This window comes from Actinia tenebrosa, unplaced genomic scaffold (genome assembly GCF_029948245.1).
Source record: "Actinia tenebrosa isolate PJP-AT-01 unplaced genomic scaffold, QUT_ActTen_1.0 PGA_scaffold5__44_contigs__length_20552954, whole genome shotgun sequence".
Classification (NCBI taxonomy): Eukaryota; Metazoa; Cnidaria; class Anthozoa; order Actiniaria; family Actiniidae; genus Actinia; species Actinia tenebrosa.
The window spans coordinates 17,167,530-17,195,443 of NW_028292582.1; the positions used below are offsets into that span (position 1 = coordinate 17,167,530).

General features: G+C 34.6%; 1 protein-coding gene and 1 pseudogene across 4 annotated transcripts; one reads left to right on the forward strand and one right to left on the reverse strand.

Moving 5' to 3' along the window:
* Positions 1–492: 492 nt before the first annotated feature.
* On the forward strand, positions 493–27,883 carry LOC116286300 (DNA mismatch repair protein Msh2). 4 transcript variants are annotated; one of them, XM_089037497.1, is made up of 32 exons: positions 493–574; positions 650–699; positions 801–836; positions 4,358–4,442; positions 4,812–4,957; positions 5,082–5,192; positions 5,620–5,706; positions 5,908–6,031; positions 10,343–10,423; positions 11,165–11,223; positions 12,319–12,439; positions 13,941–14,054; positions 14,370–14,431; positions 14,829–14,900; positions 15,888–16,004; positions 16,299–16,413; positions 16,686–16,741; positions 17,261–17,350; positions 18,382–18,553; positions 18,631–18,694; positions 19,483–19,544; positions 19,644–19,739; positions 21,135–21,199; positions 21,276–21,443; positions 21,533–21,624; positions 21,773–21,927; positions 22,160–22,227; positions 22,758–22,830; positions 23,229–23,278; positions 24,659–24,810; positions 25,979–26,047; positions 27,194–27,883. In XM_089037497.1, the coding sequence occupies exons 1-31, from the start codon at positions 541–543 to the stop codon at positions 26,013–26,015; spliced, it is 2,814 nt and encodes a 937-aa protein (XP_088893623.1). In that variant the 5' UTR covers positions 493–540; the 3' UTR covers positions 26,016–26,047; positions 27,194–27,883. The 4 variants fall into 4 exon arrangements, 3 of the variants coding, with proteins under 3 accessions (XP_088893623.1, XP_088893622.1, XP_088893625.1); XR_016121261.1 differs by having other exon boundaries at positions 24,659–26,047; XM_089037496.1 differs by having other exon boundaries at positions 25,979–27,883.
* LOC148906753 (uncharacterized protein KIAA1958-like) lies at positions 6,490–10,136 on the reverse strand (annotated as a pseudogene).
* Positions 27,884–27,914: the final 31 nt, after the last annotated feature.

Consider the following 27,914-nt stretch of genomic DNA (forward strand, 5'->3'; position numbering starts at 1 on the left):
CGTAAATAATTTCCCCACAAATGTAGACTAACTTAGGAATTATTGTTACATTTTAGCGAAACTTGTACTAGCTTGTACTAGTTTGTACTTGATCCACGATTAAACTCGAAACAGATACGTGAACATTTGCCAACTATTTAACTATAGCAAGCGTATCGTATGGTGGTGAAATAGACATTTCCCGATATTTCTTACACCACCAGGAGAGTGGGCAACGAGTTGCGGACCACCAGACGTAGGTGGCACGTGCTAACCTTACTTGGATACGAGAATGTCCGGGCTCGAGATTGGAGGTTTTCAAAATTAAAATGAATTAAAAAAACTTTAAAGTATTTTTCATTGTTTGAGAATTTTGTGGGAATGAACGGTTCCAACCTAGTCCTCAGGCCCCTCTCAGGTTGACGAAAGAGGCTGGAACGAGCTGAAGAAATATCCCGAGTGTATTCCGAATGAATATCGATTAGCGGTTTTCGCGCCAATCTTTCAGATCATTTGGAGTTGTTTTTGTTCGTCTTTTGGTTTTTTCACTCTACATTCATAATGGCTTTACAACCTTGTCAACAAATATCTTTAGGTAATAACACCTCAGACCATCTCTTTAAGAATCTTTATTTGTAATTTTATGCTTTTTGTGTGTTTATGTTTGCAGATAGCCCAGCAGAACAGGGTTTTCTGTCGTTCTATCGCTCGCTTCCCGAGGTACAGTTTCAACTGTCAAACTATCTTTTCTCACGAGATTCGATAATTAAAGACGTTTGTTCTTGATATTTAGGTTCTTTTATTTTATATTTCCATTTCAGAAACTTGAAACAACATTTCGCGTTTTTGACAGATCGGTAAGAATTTTTTTAAACTCAAGTTTATGTAAACACATTTTGATTTGACTCGACTTCTTAAGATGATGAAGTGCAGACATCTGATTCGAACCACGTGTAAAATTGAATTTAACTGAAAATATATTTTATGTACAAAACGTAGAAAATCTAAAATTTACACAGGTCTTTAAGGTCGATAAAATGACAAATTGTGCAGTTTCCAGTTCACCTTGAAGTGATATTTAATAGATAATTACTGAGGCACGCAGCATTCGTAGGTATAATGCAGGCTGCCTGCATTATACCTACGAATGCTGCGTGCCGAAGTGATTATCTAGTATAATTATTGATCTTATCAAAATCCAATTGTTTTCTTTATAGCTTGTTTATCATAGAAACAAAGCCATTATGAATGTCTGATTTTCCTCTATGCATTCGTTGGGATAATGCAGACTGAAAACAATGGATTTTGATAAGATCAGTAATTATTTTTACAATAACTTACAAATTTCTCGCGCACTGATTGGATCCACACTACTTTGACAATGTGATGACGCAATTTATTGTCAATAAGAGAACAGACACATAAAAATCTGATGTCAATTTGTTAAATAGAGGAATAAATGGGCGCGAGGAGATACGAATTTCATCTTCAAGCGTTGAGAATATCTCACGAATGAGTGCAGCAACACGAGAAGATAAAGCAGAATATTACATGGGCACCTAGAGATACGAAATTTATCTTCTTGGGTTGAAAATCTCTCACTCATGAGAGATCTTTTCAACACTCAAAGTTAAATTTCGTATCTCTGCGCACGTGACCACAGTAAATTCGTGAAATAGTGCTAATTAAACAATAGAAAACAATGGAATTTGCATGAAATTGTGCTATTTAGTATTACTAACGTTTCACGGAATAACTGTGGTCACTCTAATGTTCTGTTTATTATATAGATATCAATAAAAGTTCCAATTTGAACATACAAACTTGAAATATTTATTATTAATTAAACATCTTGAACATCTTCCTATGAATTGAATTTTTGAAATCTTAAAGATAATTAAACTTAAGCTTATTATTTCTTTAATGAAGACTAAACAAACAGTTCAATGACACAACAATTTCTTGAAAAATCACTTTCTGTTGAGTTAATCTTGCTAATTACGAACACGAAAAATATGTAAGAGAATTTTAGAATTCACAATCTTTTAAAATGGAATTACCGTAATTGAAAAATGCATTAAAAATCGACAAAATACCACAAAGCAAAGACAATTCGTAGTCTTTCCTGTCTTTGTCCTTGCATTCCATAAAAATGAGGAAACAGGTCAAAGCTATCATCAAAATTCTCGTTTGCTAGAGATGGAGCTGAAATTTTTAAACTGAGGATCGAAAGAATGTGATTGGTTGTTAAAAATGTATCATGACAACAGTGATATCTTCACTGAGTAGAAATGTACGAGATTTTAGACACCCGATAAATAATGGTAATTGAACTGAGTGGAGTGCAATTACAAAATCGCACGACCACATAGCAGGAGTGCCATTTGTAATTGCAAGTTTGATTTCAGACCAAAATTGTACTCCACTCAGCTCAATTACCACTTTTTTATATCCATTTTGAAATCTTTTTTTAAAAAGGTGTTTTTTTTTAGTTAAACCGACGTGACTTACGATCTACAAGCAGTTGATTCAAACATGCTGTCAAGAGAACTTGTTTATACTGATCGAGCAATGATTCTCATTTTGAAAACCAACACTTTCAATCCAAAACTAAAATGAATTTATATAGGATCAAAAGGCATTACATGTATTAAGAATCATTTACTTAGTACATTGAATAGCAAGACAATCCTGCCCAAAAGGGTTGTAATGAACTGCCGGCCGTTGTCCATACAGCCAATGCTCACTGCTTGTATTTTACGATTTCTGTTCAACAAGTTAAGATCAACTTGTGCTGAGAAAACCGCAAAAATCAAAGGTTGTTTAGTCCTTCAGTTGTCCTTAAGAAGCCACGTAGCTCAGCAAAAATCTTCTTTTGGAAATTGATTTAAACTTCTTTTAAAACTTCAATTTTCCGAATTGCAATTTAATGCTGATTCCAAATCTGGAAAGAAAAATAGGGTGTCCCGAGCTAGTTTTCGAGATAATCAGCATTTAATTGAAGCCTACGCACAAGCTTTTGGAGTAAAAATTGCGCCACCGGAAATGATTAGAAAAAAATTAAGATTCATAAGATAATAGTTATTTGCAGACTATATGGTTCCACGAATGAAGGCTACCGTAGTCAATCATTCTACAATAATACATGGATATTTTCGACAAAGAGATACATTGATTTGTCATATTTTGTCATTTTGGTGCTCTTAAAAAATCTCAAAAAGTCGAACAAAAATCCCTACAAAAATATATTTTTTCATGTGTTGCTGATTTTAACTTTTCCTAAAATGTTGAAATGACAGATTTTTAGGAGTTTTTTCGAATGAGCTATTATAAAATAGAGAGTCCCGTGCAAAATTTGATGGTTTTGCCCTGTTGAAGCTCAAAACATGTACATGGTTCTTCCATAAAATATTGTAGATTTTTGAGCCGTTTTTGAGCACAGGCACATCGTGGGCTCGAATCGAACGTTCAAAAGTAGGCAGCTACCTTAAGAAAAACTTCTTTTAATGACTGTATTTTCGATGTGTTTTATGCTTTAAAGATTGAAAAGGAAACCACTTTCCACGGTCAATCGCCAAGAAGTCATATTCAAAAGATGCCGATTGCATTTTCCCCCACTGCTTTTCACTGTAATATCTTCAACTTACTTATAAGCAGTTACTTTACAAAGATGCTTTTGACAATTTTAAGTGCTCAGTTGGTCTTTTTAAGTCTTTTTTTACAACTTTTTACGGTAAAATCGTTCTTCAGAAAAAATGTTTTTGAGCCGTGGCTGTTTTTTTTCACAAGAAGCAGTGAGCTCAACACTCAATTGGATTCCTTAATATAATTGGCTAGAAAATGACATGTCTCTCTTGTGATTGGTTCATACCAGAACTATCAGCTATCCTGCAATTTAGAACTCAAAATGGTGCAATTTAGACTGAAAACACTGCTGCAGGGAACCAATCAGATTGCAGGATTTGCTTGTGATTTCAAAATGGATATAATAAATCCTGATATTTCATCAATATCTATATAATAAATTGTAATACTTCATTGATATGGTTTTTATTCACGGCTTTATCATACTGATATTGACCCAAATTGTGTAATGAAAATTGATATTATTCACATTTTTGCTAGTCTAATTCCTATTCCCAATGACCCAATTTCAAATCACCACTATAGCTATATCCTATCTCATATATAACACCAGTTACAAATTTATTTCTCTAGGACCCCTGTCACCTTTAGATGAGGTGATTTACAACATAGTAAATATGATGAAATATGAAGGGTATGAAAGGTCAGGGGGATTGGGTTGGGGGAGGGGAGCAAGGTTCAGTTAGACAAAAACTTTATTTTGTTTTATTTTACATGTATTTACTTTTCACAGGATTTTTACACTGTACATGGCACTGATGCTTTATTTGCAGCAAAAGAGGTTTACAAGACAACAAGTGTTATCAAACACCTTGGAGGTGAATCATAATCAATATTTACCAATCAATCAAGTTTTACCACCAATTGTTAATTTCTCAATTTTCCTCTTTTTTTTAATGATTAATATTAAGAAGACAGACAAAAAGTTTTTGAATTTTTTGGGGTCCCTTTTCTATGGCCTGTACTCTTATCAGAATTTAATATGGAATGGCGTCAGCATATTATGATGCAAACTTTGCAGTTTCACTTGAGTTTGGATGATATGCTGAGGCCATTCCATGTTTGAAAAGAGTACAGACCATAGAAAGGGGACATTGATTTGCTAAATTTATCTATATTTTATTATAATTAGTATTAGTGAATTTCATTTATTATCACTTTATCAATAATTCTGATCATTTTCACAGGTGACAAGAAGGTTCCATCTGTTGTTCTGAGTAAAATGAACTTTGAATCCATGTTGAGAGATCTGCTTCTTGTACGCCAGTATAGAGTTGAGCTTTATAGAAGTAAAGGTGGCAAAAATGCAAATGTGTGGGAAATTGTTGCTAAGGTGGTTATGTTGACACAAGTAAATATTTAATAAAGTGTACCTAATTACGATTAAGCATTTGTTATATCATCCTTCTCCTCATTATTATTATTGCATATTTTTTTGTGTATTATTATTTTCATAGGCATCACCAGGAAATCTACATCAGTTTGATGACATCTTGTTTGGAAATACAGAGATGTCAGCATCAGCAGTTGTCATGGCGATTAAGCTTGGGAATGACAATGGACAAAGGGTAAGTTGGAGGTCTTTGTATATGTAATAGAGCTCCATGCTGTCCAATTAATAAAATAATTGGACGAGGAAAATTCTGAGGACTGACAAAATTGGATGAAGCCATAGGCTGAGTCCAATTTGGCAGTAAGAGGAATTTTTTGAGTCTAATTATTTCTTGATTGGGGAGCATGAAATCCCATTACCTATTAATTATATAGCTGCCTAATTAACCCCGTAAATGCATCTCTTGAAATACTAGTAATAATATAATATAAATAATATCAACAAGACCTGTCCAATTAAGAAAATAATTGGACAGTTACCAATGGGAATAATGGGATTAATGAGAAGCTGTATAATTATGATAATTATTATGCTGGTATTTTTTTAGTAGTAAATACAATGAATATTGATTAATTTTGATGTTCTTGTATTTGAATGGTCAGATCATTGGTGCATCTTATGCTGACAATGCAGGAAGAAAACTTGGCTTATCTCAGTTTTTAGACAATGATCAATTCTCTAATTTACAGGTAACTTTTGAATGACTGTGTTCTGTTGCTAATGTCACTAAGACCTATGAAAGGTTTGCATTATTTTGTTTTCTCACTAATAATCTAAGATTTTGTTCATACTTGCAACTCAATGATATCAAACCAAAGCAAACATCAATTAAAACCCTCTGAGTAGATGAAAGTAAGGGCATGGCTAACTTGATTGAATTGGAATTTCAGGCATTTCTTGTTCAGCTTGGACCCAAAGAGTGTTTGCTACCACAGAATGATACAAATGCTGACATAGTCAAAGTACAAGAGGTTATTCGCCAATCAAATATACTCATAACTGAACGAAAAAAAGGCAAGTTGCATATAGATGGTTAGTGAGCGCGTACGGTTTTTATTCACGAGTTGTGAAGAATCAAACGAACGAGCGAGTCTTTGAGCGAGTGAGTTTGATTCTTTACAACGAGTGAATAAAAACCATACAAGTGAACTAACCATGATGTAATTTATTTATTTTATAAGTACTGAGATATTACAAGTAAAGATTTTTTGAACTTGGAGTTGAGAGAAAAATTTAATGAACTTCGAACTAACTGAAATAGAAATGTCTCTTTCTAATAGTGTGATAAACTTGTAAATATAAGTATACTTAGATCAGATTTGTGTACTTGTTCAATATTAAAGTGAAAACCAATCAAAAAATAACCTAATGACTAATACACGAAAAATAAACTAAGTCAATCATGCTAAAATATGGGATCACTAGACTTGCAAAAGCACTGAAAACGAGCAGTACACACGCAAGGGTCCTAACTAGTCTGAGTCAGAATCACTCAGCACTTTTATTCTTTTGTATCTTTTTGCCGTGGGACTTTCAACCTCTTGAGATAAGTTTGGCGACTGATTAAGACTGTTAATCTTAATGCTAAACTGGCCGCCATGAATAACGGCACCAGAAAACAGCGACAATGCTTGTTGGCCATGTCTACTGTCAACAGAGCTTGTGGCAGAATTAAACGTTGTCAAACTATTGTTTTGTTGTTTGTCTACGACATTACATGAACTACTTTCTTTGCTTACTGTTCCTGTAGTGAGGCCACTAAGTGTACGAGACATTTCAATTTGCTGTTTTTCAGACACAATAGCGTATTTATTTACGCTTTGTAAATTTTTGTGGCCTGAAAGTTGAATGATGTCTGTTGGCGGAATGTTTTTGTTCGTCAAGGTTTGCATCATAGTCTTTTGTCCACTGTGGTTTGTCAAATTTAGTTGAGTAGTCGAAATACCAGCTTTTTCTGCCATTGTCTTCATTAGTCCATTCAACTTATTTACCCCGACTGCATTTTTCTTGAACCACGGCTAGATAAAACGGTGCGTCGTCTCCATTCATCTCAACCGGCCTTTTTTCAGCATAGAATTTATAGGCAGCAACAGGATCTTTGTCGCTTCCAGGAACTGCATACATTCTTGGAGAAATTTTTCTGATATCTCTAGGATTATCTCCTTGTCGGGACTTTGTCTGTCGTTCGCAAAACACCAAATATTCCTCTTCGTTCGTGTTTTGCCGTAGTTTAACATCTCCCCAACGCATGTCTCTGTGTTCTTTACATCCACGAAGACCAAAATGGAGGGTATTATTAAGCCACAATGTATTTAAGATTGATTCAGGAGACGAGAGTCCCAGCAATTGTTTTTCGTAGAGTATTTTGACTTCGTTTTCGCTCAAAGCATCGGATGCATTAGGTTTACTTCCTTTTCCTTTCTGTTTGAGTTCTCGTTGCTTTGATTGCAAAGCTTTTATGTGTCTGTTCAAAGTCAGCGTCTTTGATGATGTTCACCCAATAATTTTTCTTCTTTAGATATCGTTCAAAACTAGCTATAAAAGCCCGTAGAGAGCTTGGTTCGTAGTTTTCGTTGGCTGGTTCTTTCTTACGGACACCGAGGACGAATTCGCTGAGGTATTCGTTGAGTTCTTTAGCAGGAATCTGTTCTATAGCCCTTGTCTCCTTTCGTTTGTAAAAATTCCCTTAGGAGTGCCACATCGTTCTGTGTCTTTTTTCTAGATAAACTCAGTGATTAAGTCGATTTGAGCAAATCTTGAGCAACAACCTTCCATGTTTAAGGATTTTTGACAACAAAGATTCAAAGGTAAGCTGACACGTTCTGCAAGAAGCGCGGGAAAACTCGATACGATTTTTTCACTAGTGAAAAATATCGTATAGCCAATCACAGTGCTGATACGATGTTCTTCACTAGTGAAGAAAAACGTATAGCCAATAGGATCGCTTCTTGTTTTTGTGATATGATTTTTATCAAATAGCTTGCGAACATGTAAATCTCAGTACTTATATAATAAAAATATATAATGCTATAAACAAAATATTGAGTAACCAAACCGCCACATTCACTTATGGTTCTTACCTTTTTACAAGTATTTTCTTTGAAGTATTTTCTTTCTCATTCAGTGATTATAAAGCTGTAATTATTTTTTAAAAATATAAAAATATATGATTTTGCTTGAAAGTCATAGAATTTAATAGAATGTTTTCATCGTAGCCACAGGTATCCCGTGATGAGCACAAATCGTAGACAGCTAAAAATTATAGTAAAATGTCATTGTGTGGCTTGTGTATTGTTGTGGATCGTCGTGGTCCATTAAGGGTCTTTGTGGATGGTTCTAGGTTTTAGTAACTACGTACTTGAGTAATCCAACAAAGGGGGATTATAAGGGGTATGGAGGGCCAGTAATGGGTATATTGTGTAATTCTAGAAAATATCCATATCTACCCAAGGGGATTGGAATTTTTAAAGTGTACATCAAGGAAATTTTTTTTATTTTCAAAATCACTGGTATTGTGAGCAGTGTAGTAGAAGTATGGTTGCAGTATTTTTGTATGTGGTGTTCTCTTTTCAGAGATACTGTTGATTGCATCTACCCGTTAACCATGTGAACGAAACATAATAATATGTAACATAAGAAAACAACTTCCAAGCGGCCGTCAATAATTTCCAAACACAGACAAACAGATAAGTAAACTCTGAACTTTGATATGCCAAATATAGATCTTTGACATCACGCGAAAACATGTTTTGTTCAGATGGGTTAACAGGTAGATGCAATTGACGGTATAAACATTTGAAATTTAAATATGCAAATGAGATGACATAAATTCAAGACTAATAACTTATTATACAAAAATGCTGTTATGGAAGGTACTGCTAGCTGTTCTTTTCATTTGCAAATCATCCTTATAACTGAAATATATGGTTTTGTACACTTTTAGTATATTTCACCTCTGAACACTTGTCATAAATTTCACTGCAAAATGTAACACATTCTTGAATTTATGTCATCTCATTTGCATTTTGATATTTCAAATGTTTGTATTTCTGAAAACAGAAGACCAGATACAAAAATAGTGCAAGCATACTACTACACTGTTCACATATGAGTGATTTTAGAAATATAATTTTTCCCTTGATATGCAATTTATTAAGGGGTGGGCACGGCTGTTTCAAATGCCCGAATTAGCAATGTATGCTAGATGTCATGCGCGAAGATTGTTGCGAGTTAATATTAAGCTATTTACCATATATGGTAAATAGTTTAATATCAAAGCCGATCAAATTTCGTAGAAGAGATTTAAACTTGGTTGAATCGAGAAGGAGATCGGGCGCAGTGAGTTTGCATGAACTAGAAGACCTACATTTACTAGAGGGGTCGGAGATTGAAGTTGAAAAATTGTTCTGTGGGTTAACATGGATATTTTTTTCCATGCTTCTTAGAACACCCAGTATCGAGGCGGGATTTTATGGGTAAGCCCGTGTAGTGCCAAAATATGCAATGTTTTTCAAATTTTAATGCCGTGTTTTGCTTCTAGCGAAAGCTTATCTTAGAAAACAAGACCTTTAACCCATAGAAAAGGTCTTTTTGAAAAGATCTGAACAGATTGTACGAATAGATGTGTCATCAATTTCTCAAACTTGTTGCGCCCGGTATACTGTATATACTTGACGTGATATTATCGCTCATTCACAATCATCTTATGTACTAGTACATGTTTATATGTAAATAAAATTCAAGTTAATGATATGATACACTTAAGAAATAGAAAAATAATCGTATGATATAGAAACTGATTTGTTAGTAGAAGTTAAATTTTTTATTTTTTAATTTTATGTTATATACATATAATTATTCGCTCTCATAATCGAGAATTTCGTTGCTGTCACTGTTGCCAATGAGGTCTTCGCTTTCCCAGACAATATTTATAGACGTTGTCATTCCTTTATTTTCTGGATCATTTAGACACAAATACCATGCATTTGATATCATCCACGAATAAAGTAAATAATTTCCTCACGATCAGCGATCCCTTCTTGTTTGGAAGAAGTTGAATTTCGAAACCACGCTTCTCGTAATATGATATATAGTCTTACGCAAGAATAGCGTCAGCCATACTTTTGGTCAGCGGATTAAAATTCCTATTTGAAACAGCCGTGTGGGGAGGGCCCGAGGATGCTCTATTGTTTGGTTCTAAAATATGTCCATACCTCCCCCCCACAGAAGAAAGTTGTTATTTTTCAAAGGATGAATTAAAAATGTTGCCACTTTTGGAAACCCCATACATTGGTTTAATTCGTGTCTTGTTTCTTTTGTTGGTAGGTGACTTTTCAAATAAAGATATTGTGCAGGATTTGAACAGACTTCTTAAACTTGGTCCTTCTGGGAACAGTGCAACATTACGTGAGTGCTCAAGTTTCTTGTACAAAAAATGAAAATAAAGATTTAGATACATATTACGAGTTAACACCATCCCGCAAATAGCAAATCCAAAACTTATCTACCGTAAATCCTATATTTAGCCCCCCGGGGGGCTTATTTATTTCAGGCATGTTTGAAGGGGGATTATTGGAGAGAGGGGGCTTAATTGAGAGGGGGGCTTATTGATTTAGTCGAACGCTGTCAGGATGTAATTAATATGATTGTAACTCAGGATTAAACAGAAGCATTACTATTGACCATCTTGCATAATGTACATGGCATTCTTATTAATTGATTCACCTGTGTTAGTCTCTGAAGTATAATTTACGATTATTGTGAATAACAAAACTAAAACACGGTAACATTAACAAAGCAAGTTAAAAAGAAATGTTCTGAACAATCAAGACTTTAATAAATCACTTTTAATCAGGTTCTTTAGTTGTGAAGGGGGATAGGAGGGGGGGGGGGGGGCTAAAAAGAGAGGGGGGGCTTAACAAATTTCTTCCTTTAAAAAGGGGGGGGGGGCTTATTAGAGAAGGGGGCTTATTTGAGAGGGGGGCTAAATAGAGGATTTACAGTATTCAGAATATGATATATGTATATTGGAAGATATTGAAAAAGAAAGTTAATTACAAATGACCACCAAGAAAGTAATAGTAAGTGTAATGTCTGTATTTTGAAATAGTTGGCAATGGTCTCATCAATGTTCATCTATCTTAACAGCTGAAATGGATATGGTACATGCAACTGCAGCTATGGCATCTCTTGTTAAGTACCTTGAGGTGTGAATATAAATAAGTTATTTATTGTTTCAAGTAATTTTTGTCAGTCAATCTGGTCTATAAAGGAATGGTATGTACATTCTATGTAAAGGGGTCTCTTGGGTATTCCATCTTTTTCCCCAAGCAGAATTGGTAGAAAGCAGCTCAATCTGGGGGTCAAAATAAAAGAATTCCCTACTCTTGAGGATTGAAATGTTTCATGATTAATATGTTCAATTGTTTTGAGCCCCAGGTAGAGATTTAGTGCAAGGGGTCTATTGAAAACTAAAACTTTTGTATCCCTTTAGAATATTTTTGTTCTCCAAACATTAATCACTTTTCAATTCGTTTGTTACTTACTGGGTTACCAGCAATCTGGAGATAAAACTTTTGTTTTTCTTTTACTCAAGATTTTGGCAAACAAGCAAACATTTCTTAAACAAATAGGGTAGTTTGCTGGTTTCATTGATGAGTCCTAACACTCTTCTTGTTGAAACACAAAAGTTACTCCTCTAAAGTTTTTAATTCATTCGTGAAATTTGCTCTTATTTGCCTTGAGTTTTACATAATATTACATAATTATGATTGATAATAATAATAATGGGATTAACAGTGGATTCCACAAAGTGACTCTTCTTCCACTGGATTTCAATTGGAATTTAGGGGTTGATTTTTGTGGAAGGAGGAAAGCTACCTTAATGAATCCTCATGCAAACAACATTATTGCTTTTCATTTCTTGAACAAGCAAGTAAATAAGCTCATGCAAGAGTGGGCAAAGACCACCTACCTGCCAGGACACAGGTATCACATTGGTTTAGGTTGTATAGGTTCGGAAAAGTAAAAGTTCATGTTCCAGAGTGGTTTGAACAAAATATATTAAGATGAATTGAGCGCTTTTTTAACATTTCAACTTTTGGTTTGACATGTTTTCTCATGTTTACCAACTTCAACTTATTTTAGTGCAGATTGTGAAGTTCACTAGATCTATGAGTATGAGTATGGAAATGACACTTACAGGCAACCAAGTGAATGCCTATTTGTTGTCTGTTTATTTAGAATATGCTGTGAATATTAAAACTAATTTGGATATATTTTATTATCTGTTGTCTCTATAGCTCCTATCAGATGATTCTAACTTTGGACAGTTTCATCTGGAGTCATTTGATTTAAGTCAGTTTATGAAGCTGGATGCTGCAGCTGTGAGAGCTCTAAACCTTCTACCAAATGTTCTTGATGGTAAGAGAATTGGGATGGACACATCCAGGGAAGGGACAGGGGACACCCAGAGAGGAGAGAGTTTAAATCCTAGGAGGGGATGGACACATCCAAGGAGGAGATAGAGGACATCCAGGGAGGATAGTTTAAATCCTAGAAGGGGAGGAATACATCCAGGGAAGAGACAGAAGACATCCAGGGAGGAGAGTTTAAATCCTAGGAGGGGAGGAATACATCCAGGGAGGCAGTGTTTTCAATAGAAGCCGGCAACCGGCAGATTCCGCCGTCTACTCTTGCTAATTTGGCCACCTACTCAGCCACTTCCCAGTGTAATCGTAAATTTTGATTAAAGTTCTTTAAAGTTCGTTAAAATAAATTTTAACCCAGTCTTTGTTGCTGTACTATGAAAACTGCAAGGCAATCGAAAATACAACATCGTTGTTCGTCATCTTGAATTTTTGTGAGAAGAGTGAGACTGGTGACAAGTATGCCTCGATTTCATGCTCCATTTCCAGTTTACCGCCTATTTCAATTTCATAACCGCCTACCAAAAATTTTATTGGCAACCCTGGGGAGAGGATAGAGTACTTCCTAAAAGGGGTGGGACACATCCAGGGAGGGGATAGAGTACTTCCTAGGAGGGGAGGAATACATCCAGGGAGGGGCCTAGGAAGGGAGTGACAGAAATTACAGAAATCACCAGAGAGCGGTCTCCAGAACACAAATCACTGGGAGTCGTGGTTTACTTGCCTGTAATAATTGTTCATTCGCCTGGTGTTGAAGTCCATTCACTACTTAAGGTGGCTCCACTGGATTTTATCCACGCGATACCATGCAACTTCAAACCGTAAATACTCGGACGCAAACAATGCAATGCTTTTTTTTTAAGAGGTTTCAAAGGAAAGATGAAATTTTCGAATGAGCATGTTTTTACTGAAATCAGAATTAATGTAAGATCGCTGTTAAGCATTGGTGCGTTTACTTCATTGCCTATTTTCTCCATTTTTTGACCTAGGTTTTTAAATTGCTTTTGAGATATTGGAGGATAAGTAATTTGCTCAAGGTACAAAAAATTTGAACCCCAGCGAAATTGAAACCCAGCGGAGCCACCTTAAAGAAATTACCAATACAATTAGATAAATATAACTTATTAAACAGTAGGAAAGCCTTATACACATTTGTTTAGCATTTTAGGGTTGCTAGTTTGCTCTCTGTGTTTCTCAAATAATAGTTTGAGGGCCACATGTTAGATAACTCTCTGGGTTAATTGTGTCACCCTCCTTAAATAAAGTTTATTGTATTGTATTGTATTGTAGTTTGTTATGCTGCTTGGGTCAATAAAAATAGAACTCATACTTTGGAGTAAGGCCGTGAAGGGTACATGTCCAGAGACCACTGGGTTGCCACCCACATGGCAGGTAGTGAGGTGTAAGGGTTATTTGCTCAATGCAGATGAGGGAAGGTTTTTCCCAGGTTGCATTCATGCAAGTTGGTATACTATGTACATCATTTATCATTATAGGTGGAAACAAGTCAATGTGTCTTCTTGGACTCCTAAACAAGTGTAAGACTCCTCAAGGACAGCGCCTATTGGCACAATGGATGAAACAACCACTGATGGACAAGAGTAAAATTGGTAAGCATATTAAAAATAAAAATCTAATTCATGTATTTGCCAGATAATGTGGGATGCAAAATTGCATTTTTAATAGTCAATTTTTGCTTGGACATGATATTTACCCTTTTCATTCCATGTATTCTCTTGAGAATATGATTGTTTGTTTGAGTTGTACCAATATTTATGTGTCTTCTCATGGGCAACTGTTAAGCAAGAAAATTTGGTACTTTAGAGAGTGAAAAAACTGGGCTGAAGATGTAAATGCATCATATCCATACTCAAGTGAGTTTGTTGTGAAAATTTCAAGCTCTGATGAAATATTTGTTTGAATAGAGGAGAGACTTGATCTTGTTGAAGTATTTTTTGAAGATACTGAGTTGAGACAGATGTTGCAGGTGAGAAAAAAATACTACCTTTTATACAAGCCAACATGTAGTTAGTCTCCCACGCAGCTGCTATGAGTGAGCGATGCGTGACAACACTAACAGCGGCTGTGCAGAAGACTAACCTGTAGGTTGCAGTTATTTAACTTAATAAAATATCTCTTTTCTTTGTTACATAGCTTGTTGGTGTTGTGTTTTAATGCTAGGTTTTGATTGAAGGTCAGCACACCTCTGCGTTAATGAAGGGCACAATTAGCTTGATCGAACAATTACTTGATTGAAGTCAGAGCTTTTTTCAGGAAATTACAAATGTTTCATAATCAAGAACAGAAAAAGTATATGTGCATAAGGTTTAATAATATAATTTGATGTAATGAATTAACATACAAAATTTACTTTGCTACATTAGGAAGAGCTGAAGAACTTTCCAGACTTTGCCAGACTGGCAAAGAAATTTCAGAGGCAGAAAGCAACGCTACAGGTAAGACAGTGGTTTATACATAAATAGCGACAATTGCAACCAAACACCTCATCACTAGCCATATCAAGTCCATTTTTACTAACTTTTGCCTCAGATGACTTCACCTCTATAGGCAAATCTGTGTAAAATGTTTGTTTGGGAGTTCTTACACAGCTTTATCATTTCTAAACTTGCCAAAGACGGAACCAGTATACCTCATATCAGATAATGTATCGACAGACGGTGTAATTTTGTTTTTTGTGAAAACAACAAGCTTCATCACAAGTGTGTTTGCTCACCATTTCTTCATTTAAAATACATTCTAGACTTCATCATTTTTACAAAAATGTAAAACAGTATGATTACTTGCCTTAGCCTAAAATGAATTGGAGACGTTTATCTTATATAACCGTCAAAAACTATTAAACAAATGACCTGAGGAATCAGACTTGACCGATCAGCAGGCATCCCAGACCTCCTATATATCCTATATTTCCTATAATTTGTATAGGATCCTATAAACAGCCTATATTTAAAGAAAACCTCCTATATTTCCTATAAATAGGACAACTGCTGAGTGATACATTTACATTTTACGTTGTTTAGCATATTGGGTTTTTTGGGTTTTTTTTTTTTTTAGTTTAATCTGTCTTTTTTATGGCTTATTTGGTTCTGCAAATAAATCATTGCCTGTGCACCGTCCCTGCAAGATCCCTGGTTACGACACTGAAAAGCTATTTTAGCTCCTATAAAGTGCCTATATTTTTGGGGAAAACTCCTATATTTTCCTATATTTAGAACTTGCACAGCCTATATTTCCTATCAAATTTGTCTAAAAAGTGGCTGGGATGCCTGCGATCAGTGATATCGATATCAGTAGCAAATGGACTGGTAGCAAAAGTGCAAAAGTACAGGGTAGTGAAAGGACCAGATAGGGATGATAGTCATAACATTATTCTTTGTTCGTGTGTTGATGTTACAAATATATAATATATTGGCACATTGTAGGACTGTGTCAGAATCTATCAGACAATACAGAAGTTACCCTCCTTCCTTAAGCTCCTTGAAAGCTACCATGGCAACCATGAAAAACTAATCAAAGAGTATTTCAAGTCTCCCTTGCAGGTACTGTTGTTCATACAGATCTTATTTGTAACACTGTTAAATTCTTAAATGATCAGTGTTACCTCATATTAACTCTGCTCTAAAGTCATTTTTTTCTGAAAACTCATGAAACTTATTTTATATTTGCCACATGCTTCCAAACCTCTCCATAATAACACAGAAATATAATTATATACCATAACAGTATTAGTTGAGCTTCTTGTGATTTTTTAGCAGTGTGTTTTGATCAATATTGAATGATTGTGGCACAAGATGTGAAACTGACATATCATTTAATACTGTCTGACAAAACAGGAACTGCTAGAGGATTTTGCAAAGTTAAGCGAGCTTGTGGAAACAACGATTGACCTTGAACAAGTGGAAAACCATGAATATCTTATCAAGGCATCCTTTGATGAGGGACTTCAAGGTATATTCCTTATTTCTGTTATCCTTATAATTACTAAAACCATTATCCTTTAAGACATATTTTTGATATTCCCAAAACTAACTTTCTTTTCCCAAACATTTTGTGTCTTTCCTTATCCTGCCCTGAAACTGTTTTGCCCCCACAACCTGCTGCACAACAATCTGATCCTCAACAGGCTGATCAATCCAAGTGGGTGTCGGTGTAAAACTCCTAACAGGGCCTCATAAGGAAACTATGCTTCACCACTGTTTTCCCTTTACTGTCTGTTTTAGAGTGCAGAGAGAGAATGGATGAAATATTGGAAAAAATTCCTTTGGAACTGAATAAGGTTTGTTTCTGTACACAGGAAAAAAACTGGATTCCCAAATTGGGAATTTGTTGGGAATTTCTTTGAATTCCCAATGAATTCCCATCCAATTCCCAGAGAGAACGAAATTGGGAACATGGCACTGATTCCCAATGTTAGTTTGTTGGGAATTTTCTTTTTCTTTTGGGTATTAGAAGGAAATTCCCAACAATAAATCCCAACGTTGGTGTTCAAATTGGGAATTCAAGGAAATCCCCAACAATTCCCAATTTGGGATTCTGGGATTCTGAGAATTTATGGTTTTTTATAGAGGCTGTCCTCAAGCCCTATAATGTTCATGGCAGCCATGATATAGAGCAAATCAATAGGAAATAAAAACAAGAAACAAAAACAAACAAAAATGAAATATCTTGGCAAACAAAAACATAATGCATTGTTCCTGCCCTAGAACATGACCACTGAAACAACTTTCTTCTTAAAATCAGACTGAAGGAATCTTTTTGTTTTAATGAAGGGAATTTTAAAAATTCATTTTATTAGGCTGGTAGAGACTTAGGTTTGGAACCAGGAAAAACTATCAAACTAGAGTCTAATAACCAGCTTGGATATTTCTTTAGAGTCACAAGAAAGGTGAGTCTGAACACAGGTAGCCCAAGCTCAGAGGTGGTGAGGAATATAGGTTTTAAAAATTATTTCAAAATTCTTGTCTTTCAAGCTATTATCTTCTTCAATTATTGTCGTTTTGTCCTTAGCATTTTGTCCAAATTAGGATTGAATTTGTAAATCAAATTAATGCAAATGTGTGCCAATTTGAACTGTTTTGTGCCAATTTGAACTGGACTGAAATTTCTGTTTCAAATTTTAACATTTATCTAATCATGAATTCAGTAAACCTTACGTTCTTCACAAACTCTGCACTTGGGCTACTTGTGGTCTAAATTTCCCCAGATCCTTGGGTTTCCTGTTTATTGATTCACACCAATAGCACACACAAATCTACACACACTTTATACCCATGTAAACCCTGTATACCACATACCCCCTGTATATACAGTATACACCCTTTATACCCATGTACACCCCAGTGCTGTATACCCCTAGTTTACACTGCACATGCAATATACACTCTGTAAACCCTGTATACCCCTGTAAATCCTGTGAACCATGTTTACACTGTACATGCAATATACACCCTTTATACCCATAGACACCCTTTATACCCATGTACACCTGTACACCATATATACCCATGTACACCTGTACACCATATATACCTATGTATACCTTGTACACCCTGTATACCCTTGTACACCATGTACACTGTATACTCTACACCATGTATAACCATGTTCTCCATGTATAAATTGTAATATCTTTGTATTGTTTGCTTGCCCTACGTTAAAAGAGGGAACAGGATTTTGAATCTACCTTACTTGATTAAGAGAATAATTATAATAATAATGATAATGATAATAATAATAACTATCAGCTTTGCTGAACTGGACACCTCTGTATAAATATTGTCGATAAAAAAAAAATATTTGTATAGCGCCCATCCAGAACTGCTCTAGGCACTCAGGAAAAAATTATTAAAAAATTAAATGCTAATTTAAGCAAATAAAAAATTAAAATTGAGTTTTGTCAAATTTTTGTTATCATAGGAAGAAAAAGGGCTGCGTAATAACAAGCGATATATCACTCTTGATACAAGAAAAGATGGCATACGGTTTACAAACTCTTCACTGAAGCAGTTAAATGATGAGTTCCAGGGCTACAAAGAAACTTACAATGATGTTCAGAGCAAGCTAGCTTCTGAGGTGTTAAGGGTTGCTGGTAAGGGGTTTAGAATATATGATTATTGTTTATAGAGAAAACACCAATAAAGCAACCAATATAATGTTTGACTGTAGGTGGTTACAGTGAACCAATGCAATCAATGAGTGATGTAACAGCACAGCTGGATGTACTGGTCAGGTAAGCAATATTACTATGATTAGGTAAAGGAATGGATGGCTGGATGAATAAATGAAAAATTAATGAATAAAAATGAATGATTGTGCATGTTCTATTGGAAAATGCTCACATGCGCATTCCAAACATTATATCAATGATTTACAATATGTGATAAGATATAATCTAATCTAAATAATAATAGTCAAATTTCTGGATGCTAATGTATGAATAATCTTGTAATAATAGACAATATTAATTGTGGAAAACGAAAAAAGTCATAATTGTGAGGGTGATAAAATATTGATTGATTGGATGTATTAAACAAGGAATAAATGAATGGATGGATTAATAATAATAACATTTGGCATAGAATGGAATGATTGACTTAATGAAAATAAATAAAAAAATGGAATGGAATAGAATGAGATGAATGGCTACTGAAGTAACATGACAGTAACTAGGTGAAGGATGAAAATGAAGCCATGCAGCTGAAAAAGACTACTAATTATATTAGTATTTGTAAAAGTAGCATAGTTCAGTTAATTTAGGTATTATGCAGTATCCGCTATACAGCTTAGTATTTCAAAAAAAAATGTTGAATGCCGCATACTGAATATTGCATACTGAATAGCACAACTCAGGTAAATATGACCATTCTGTACTTACAGTCAAACCAGTTCAAGGGTACCCCAAAGAATGCATTATTCATTTGATAATATGATTATTTGAACCATTATTTGTTTCAAGAATGCATTCTGTTTGAAAATATGTAAACAAATATTCAAAACATTATTCCATTTCATTTTCAGCTTTTCTCATGTTTCTGCTAATGCACCCATACCATATGTAAGGCCAACCATTACACCTCAAGGTAGGACACCATTCCACCATTGCTTGATTTTTGCCTAATACTGCTAACTCAGACCTTTTAGTTGTATGACAGTCAGGCATGTTTTGATTGACTGATCAGGTGAAGGTGATATCAACCTCATGTCATCTCGTCATCCTTGCCTTGAGATGCAGGAAGATGTTTCATTTATTTCTAATGATGTTGAGCTTCAAAAAGGTAAGTCATCTGCAGTTCTTTAATAGTAACATGGCTGAATAGTCCTCTTTAGCTATAATTGGTCTTGTTTTCCCATTTCAAATTTGCACGTGCCACTTTCCCTTGAGTGTCATTTCTTTTTTTGTCACCAACAAGGAGACACATAAATATGGATACAACTAAAAAACATTTTATGGTCAAGAGACATGTGACATCTAAATTGGGAAAACATTATGCACATCAGGAAAAAATTATAAAAAAAGCCATGCCTGGTTTTCTATATGACATGATGGTTTTTACCATGTTCCCATTTTCCCATTTATGGAAACAATATAAAATCCATTTCTGGTAATAGTACTACTTTTCCACTGAAGTGCATATGAAACGAAAAAATTTTAATGTTAAAAAATGATTTGTACATTTTATGGGTACTAAATATCATGTGGTTAAAATTGTTTCAAAAATGTATTTATCAAGAAATTCAAGAAGTGTTTGCACAAGTTGAGACGTCATTTTGTTGACTCATACTATAGATTAAGTAATAATGTACTAAACAAAAATTGTGATTGGAATAAAATAATAATAAAAAGCATATTCTATTCAGCTTCATTTGACAGCTTTTGTGGTACTCTTCAAATGTTGGGAATTTGAAAAGTGTCCTCCCTGAAACTAAGATTCTACATTCCAACATATTTCATGTATTTGTAACTAAATCTGGAGACTTGTAAACAAATGATGTGTGATTGTGCTAAATTTTCTTGAATTTCTATGATCAATGTAATACTTATGTTTTGTTAACTGATTTTTTTCCATTTTTGAGATAAAAAAGTGTGGAAACTGCCTTTATCACATTGTTTACTATTTTTATTTTCAAGACTTTGTGAATTTATTTTCCATTTGCTGAAGTTTCACTAAAATAGTAATAGTTTCTCTTTCTTAAAATATCATGACTTTCGACTTTCCATCTCAGTACTTTATTTCTTTTACCTGTGTAAATATTCTTTAGGATTGAAATTAAGTCGAAATCAAAAATAAAAATTGTATTTCAGGCCCTTACAATCTGATAGTGCCAAAACTAAAAGGCAAAGCAGCATGCTTCTTGAAGTACTCAAGTTTTGATAGCAATTTTCTAGATCATGATATTTTCATTTTTGTATAACATTGTCCATAAAAGCAGCATTTAACAAGCTAGAAGGAAGTTGCAGAAGGAGTCAAAAAGGCATTCAGCATCTTACAAAAAAGACAATGTCACACCAATCAGTGCGATAATTATTTTTAGCCTAGCTAGCAAATCTGATGGACCAAGTATTTATTGAGAGATGGACTCCCCAAGTAATTTTTCCCGGATTGAATCAGTCTTTATTTGGTGACTCTTTACTAATTTCAATTTCCTAAATATTCTTTCCTTTTCTTAAGATGATAAAATGTTTCTCATAATCACTGGTCCAAACATGGGTGGAAAGTCTACATATATTCGACAGGTATTTGAATAAGCTGAAAAACAGAGGAAGCCTAATCAACTAATTTTCCTCACAGTTCTATTTTTCTCATTGACAGATAGGTGTAATAGTTTTGATGGCACAACTTGGTTGCTTTGTGCCCTGTTCCTCTGCTCAGATATCTATTGTAGACTGTATTCTAGCTCGTGTGGGATCTGGCGATAGCCAGCAGAAGGGCGTGTCAACTTTCATGTCAGAAATGCTCGAGACAGCTTCAATACTCAGGGTAAAGATCATAGGCCAAATGCATGAAGGTGTCATATTTTGCTATTTTGTAACTTGTAGTTAATCTCTTTTTTCCTTGTTTATGTCTAGTCAGCTACAAAAGATTCCTTAATCATCATAGATGAGCTTGGCAGAGGTACATCTACTTATGATGGGTTTGGCCTGGCCTGGGCTATTTCTGAGTAAGTGAATTACATTAGTCTTTTTTGGGAGGCGTTTTGAATACATAAATTCATAGTGCACTCAAAAAGAATTTCCCCCTTTTTTCTCCCATTCAGCTATACAATAAAATGCTCCACAGGTTTATTGTATTGTATTTAATGATTGTAGGTATATAGTAACAAAGATCAAGTGCTTCTGTTTATTTGCAACTCATTTCCATGAACTGACAGCTTTAGCTGATGTTGTTCCCATGGTAACCAACATGCATGTGACAGCCATGACGTCTGAAGGCACTTTGACTCTACTCTACAAAGTTAAGCCAGGTAAGACTTAATAGGCTGGGTGGATTGTCTGAGGATACCCAACCCCCCCCCCCCCCCCCCCACTCACACACACAGACACATCCAGCCCATCCTGCTCAGTGGTCCCTGTTGCATAATAATGTAAGTGGGGGAAGAGAATTGATTAAAGTATACAGAAAGTTTAAACTATGAGTAGATAATCCTATCTTTTTATAAACCAGTTGATAAAGTAATTAATCATTTTTGGTGTTAGGAGTATGTGACCAGAGTTTTGGTATTCATGTTGCTGAACTGGCTCACTTCCCTCAAAGTGTAATAGAGGTAAGGAAAGAGTGGAACCAAACTTGTAAAACGAGATTTTTCTTATAATACTATGTGTAGCATATTGTTGCTTTGGAGAGCTTCATGCATGGAATATTTCATGTAGTGGTAGTGAAAATCAAGAATTGATTTTACATGGGGTAAGATGTTGAATAACCCGAAAAATTTTCATAGTTTGAGTGAGGCTTCTTGAAGTTATAAACTAAGGTTTTTTTCCATGCCATATGCTAGTGCTGTGATGTATGAGGAGGTATTTATGGTTATTTGTTGTTTCTTGTAATTCGAAACACTGTCTTCTATGTGAAAACTAACCTGAAATAGTTTCTATAAGCCAGAGCAATGGGCGAAACAATAACAGATTTTGAATTTAATTTATCTGTGCCAGTAATGTTTTGTATATTAAATGATTACTCTTCATACGTCACAACGTTGTAAAGTACCTTAACTTGTGTTTAAGGAGTAAAGATTGGAGACATTAAGATTTGATAGTTGTAGTGGCACTTAATACAAAACTGACCTTTTCTTGTTAGTTTGCAAAGCAAAAAGCTGCTGAGCTGGAGGATTTTCAGGGTAGTACAGCAGAACTTGGTGAAGGAATAGTTGGTATGTATAATGCTGAGAAAATTCATTTACAATAATTATTATCAGTTAAGATTTCTAGGATTCTTGCAATCTTTTTTTAGTGAACTACAGTGTAACTCTACTTGGGACAACTTTGGAACAGTGATGTCCATAGTAGCAAAAGAGTAGGACAAAAATATGTGAAACTGCTTTAATTTAAAAAAAATTCTGAGTCAGAGACAAACATTTCAAGTATTTTTATAGATCCTGACTCATCCTGACTTCAATTATATTATATGTACAAAATTTATTTTGTACTAGTTAATAATGATTATTTCAATAATAATTTCATCAGTCCTATTAATAGCACATGCTAGTTAAATTAGGTTGGATTAGATCCCCTTTTTTTATTTTTTCAATTTTGTTTCTTGTGATTCTAGATCAACATTCAGGATGTTCTCCTTCCAAAAAGAGAAGAAAAATTAAGCAGGTAGGGGCCCATGCAAATCTGCTCAATGTGTACTGCACAACATATATAATATGGAGATTTCAATTAAATGGTGGGTTTGCAATGTATTATTGTCAGTGGTTTTGTTTTGTCCAACAATGTTGGACCATCTGATCACAATCACCAATGACAGCCAACAATGTTTGGAATTATTGGTTCTTTAAGGTGGCTTCATAATATAGTTTTGGTATTTAGAGTAGAACTAGAAAATTAATTATTTTATAGCAAATACAGATCTATATCTTGATATCTGATACACTAGTTCCATATTAAAGACTTATATGAGTTTAGGAATCATTTTTCCTGAAAATGATCACATGAATAGTTACCATAGCAGTAACATCAGCCACAAGACAGGCCCTTTTTGCCATTAAAAACTAAAATCTTGAGTTCTGTGGTCAATCTTTTTGAGATTGCATAATACGTAAGTTTGTTTTGTTACTTATCATATGACAGCGTTATATTAAAATCATGACATTACAGCAACCAAGATATTAATGAAATATTGATTTTTCAAGATAAAACGTTTTCTGTAGTCCAAATACTTTTTATATTGTGTCAGTTGCCTTCGTTCTATGAAGAAAAAACTGTAGCAATTGAAAGATATTTGACCACGTAGTTTTCGAGTTTTTAATTTTTAAATAAATGATGCATGCAACCAACTTTTCATGACGTCATCAAAATAAAAATTCTGCAAGTTCTGGTACTGCGCATGCTTGTGCACAACCTGGCACTACTATATGGAGCCACCTTAAATAAAGGGTAGGTCACTTTTTGTTGTTGTGGTTTTTATTTTAAAAAATTTTTTGCGACCCCAGACAACTTGATATGCAGTACTTTTTCTCATGTTTTTGTTTCCATCAAATTAACAAATTGACATTTAGTTTTTTATGTGTCTGTCCTCTTATTGATGAAAAATTCCGTCATCACATTGTCAAAGTAGCGTGGATTCAAGAGGCATAGCCATGTGGATCGGCATACTACTTTGACAATGTGATGACGCAATTTATCGTCAATAAGAGGACAGACACATAAAAAACTGATGTCTATTTGTTTTTTCCCATAACAAAAATGATAAAAACTTCTCATTTTCAGAGATCAAAACAACCAACAGAAAGAGTGCGCGCTCATTGACGACAGCTTTATCTGTCTGTCCTCTTATTCAGGGTTCCCAGGGATCAAGGAAAAGTCAGGGAATTTTAATTTTCAAAATGGCTTGGAACACTATATCATTGATAATAAAAAATAACCAATCAGCGCACCAGAAGTTATTGTAAAATTTTCGATGGTTCTGAAGGGAGCTTGAAAATCCAAAGTTTTTAAGAGAAACAAAGTTTTTCAATACTTTGGATACTTTCACAGGAAGGAGAGATGATTATCAAGGAATTCCTAGACCAAGTAAAGAACCTGCCAATGGACTCCATGACAGATGATCAAGTTGTAAAAGAAGTAGATCAGCTTAAACAAACTGTTCTGGATAAAGATAATCCTTACATACAAGAACTGGTTTCAAAGTAAAACAAGATTTAAAGATAATAAAACCTAAAAAATACATCTAAAAATCGTTATGTACCGTCTCAGACTAATGTTAAATAAATAAATAGCTGATTGAAAACAAAAACAAAAAAAAACAGCAATTCACATAAAGTACCTATAAGGGCCCGTTCGCACTAGGCTAAATTTATGTGTGTTTTGCAAAAAAATCTGTCAACATCGGCCGTTTCCTAATACATCTAAAAATCGTTATGTACCGTCTCAGACTAATGTTAAATAAATAAATAGCTGATTGAAAACAAAAACAAAAAAAAACAGCAATTCACATAAAGTACCTATAAGGGCCCGTTCGCACTAGGCTAAATTTATGTGTGTTTTGCAAAAAAATCTGTCAACATCGGCCGTTTCCTAGGGTGAACGCAATTTTTTTATCTTACCAAAATTTGTCCCGCTCTACCAAATTTCAAAGACGCCGTCGGCCTGCTTCAAAGCAGACCAAATTTTTTTAAACATCAAAACTGTCAGATTTTTTTGATCCCTAACAGAATCATATGCATTTGGCGCTACTACGGATTGCAAATGGATCCATCTCAACTTGTTAATAGCCAACAAAACATTAAGTCAGATAGAAATGGCGCATAAGCTACCGGCGTCCAAGATAACTACAACTATTCAAGCAGTGAAACAAGCAAATAAGGCAAAAAAGGCAAAGGAAAAGAAAACTAGGGGAAAGGCAAAGGCCCAGCTAATGCGGCTCAAGTCGATACCCTAGGTAGTATCCAATATGGCTGAAATCTTTGTTGCCGTCTTCCATTATTTATTCTGAGCACAATTTGATTTTGAAGTTGCTGGACCCTCAAAAGACAAAGCAGCATCATAAGTTGTTGCTGCATACAAAACAGATATTGCAATAAAACAAGGAAGAAAAATAGAGAGATGATGATACACGTCATGTAGTGTTACATTTTGATTGACATATGCTTCTTGCAGATCAGATTTTGGTATCTCGTAGTGCGAACACGACAGGCCAAACAATTTTTTGTCAAAGCCAATTTTTGTCATGAATGAAAATGACTCGGACAATTTTTGTCGGACTAGTGCAAATGGGCCCTAAGCCAATATTTTCAGAATTGATTCTTTAGACTTTGAATACAATTGGTTGATTGTGCAAATATTACTTTGTTCCAGTGATGTCAGGTCTTCAAAGTGCCTATCACCCTTCTGACAATAATCACAGTTGTATTGATTCTAAATGAGGTAAGAGAATAAAATTCCGGAAAAAATCATAGTTTGAGTGCGGCTTCTTGAAGTTATAAAGGTTTTTCCATGCCATAGTATGCTAATGCTGTGATGCACGAGGAGGCATTTATGGTTATTTGTCGCTCCTTGTAACTTCAAACACCGGCTTCTATGTGAAAACTAACTTGCAATAATTTTTATAAGAGCAACTGGGAAAACAATGACGTATTTCAAATTTAATTTATCTGTGGTAGTAATGTTTAGTGTATTAAATGATTACTTCTCATATGTCACAACATAAAAATAGATACAAAAGAAAACAATTGGATTATGTTCTACTCAAGTTTATTAATGAAATATCAATGCACTATTCAGTATGTAGTATTCATTATTCAACCGTTTTTGAAATAGCTGTATGTAATATTTCAAAGACGACAATGAGGACTGGATGGGGTCTAAAGTCTAAGCAATTAGTTCCAGTCCTAGGCACAGCCAAGAACTTGAACTAATTGCGTGGACTTGAAATCCCTTCGAGTTCGATATTGGAGGCTTTGAAATGACTTCTCATGCTCATTAATTATTCGACTTGGAGTAATGGGAACAAAATTAATTCAGTCCTAGGACTGAATTAATTTTGTTCCAGTTACTCCAGACTGAATGCATTCCTTTCACAGGACTTTACAAGGTTTCAAGTAACATCATGTGACCCAAAATAGCCCATTGATTGGCTGGTTTACTAATGAAGTATTAAAGAATATGAGAATTGCAATTATCTAACAAGTGAATCTGTGACAGCCCTAGAGTGAGGTCACTAACACTTGAAATAGATTCATATATGGGTTTATAATGAATACTGCATAACTGAATATTGCATAGATATTTTACTAGCAGATTGGTAGGCTCTAATTCCATTGTGTCTATTTGACTATTACACATTGATGTTTTTATTTCACGGGTGAAATGTCTTCACTCTAGTGCATGGGTTCATAACTAGTAGAGTTGATTACTGAAATAGCCCTTATTATGGAGTTGCTGATAGAGTGAAGTCATTAAACCTGTGAAATTGATATTAGACTAACACACTAGTAGATCTTAATTCCATTGTTTTCTTTTGTGTCTATTTGATGATTACATGTTGACTAATAATCTTTATTACACTTTTAGGGTTAATATCAGTGTGATAAAGCCGTGAATGAAAACCGTATCAATGAATTGATATGATATCATTTCACAGTGAACTGGAAATTATTGTAAATTTTGATTTTTTTTCACAATCACCTTTTCATTATCTAAAGAAATAATTTTGAAGGCTAATAGGCACTAATAACACAGGATACAAAAAAATAGGTGCTCAATAAGTGTATGTGGCTACTGCCATAAGAAATTGTTGTTATGTAGGAAAGGAATGGAGGAAGTTGGTAGCTGACTATTGAGATACATGAAGGATATATAGGTAATTGAATTAGCGGTGTTTGGTGAAAAAAATGTAAATGTTAAAAGTAAAGGTTTATATTGAAGAAATAGAGAAACTCATGTGCGTGTTGTGTGCTGTCATAAAGCACGCGGGGGTTGGCATAACGCGAGAGAAGTGTTAAGAGATGGAAGACGCATAGCGGAGTGCTTCTGGACACTTCTCGAGTGTTCTGCCAATCCCCAAGTGCTTTATGACTGCACACAGCACAGCAAGCAAGTTTTTTATTTCTTTTATAAAATACAAATTACGATAATAGATAGGAATGACGCAATGGAATGTGCTCGTGCCTGCAATGTGCTCTCATAAAGCACACGCTCCAAACCAATCAGAACGCGACATTCATAACAGTTATTTTATAAATATATATATAACGAAATGTTGATATTGATTTTATGAATTTTTATAGGGCTT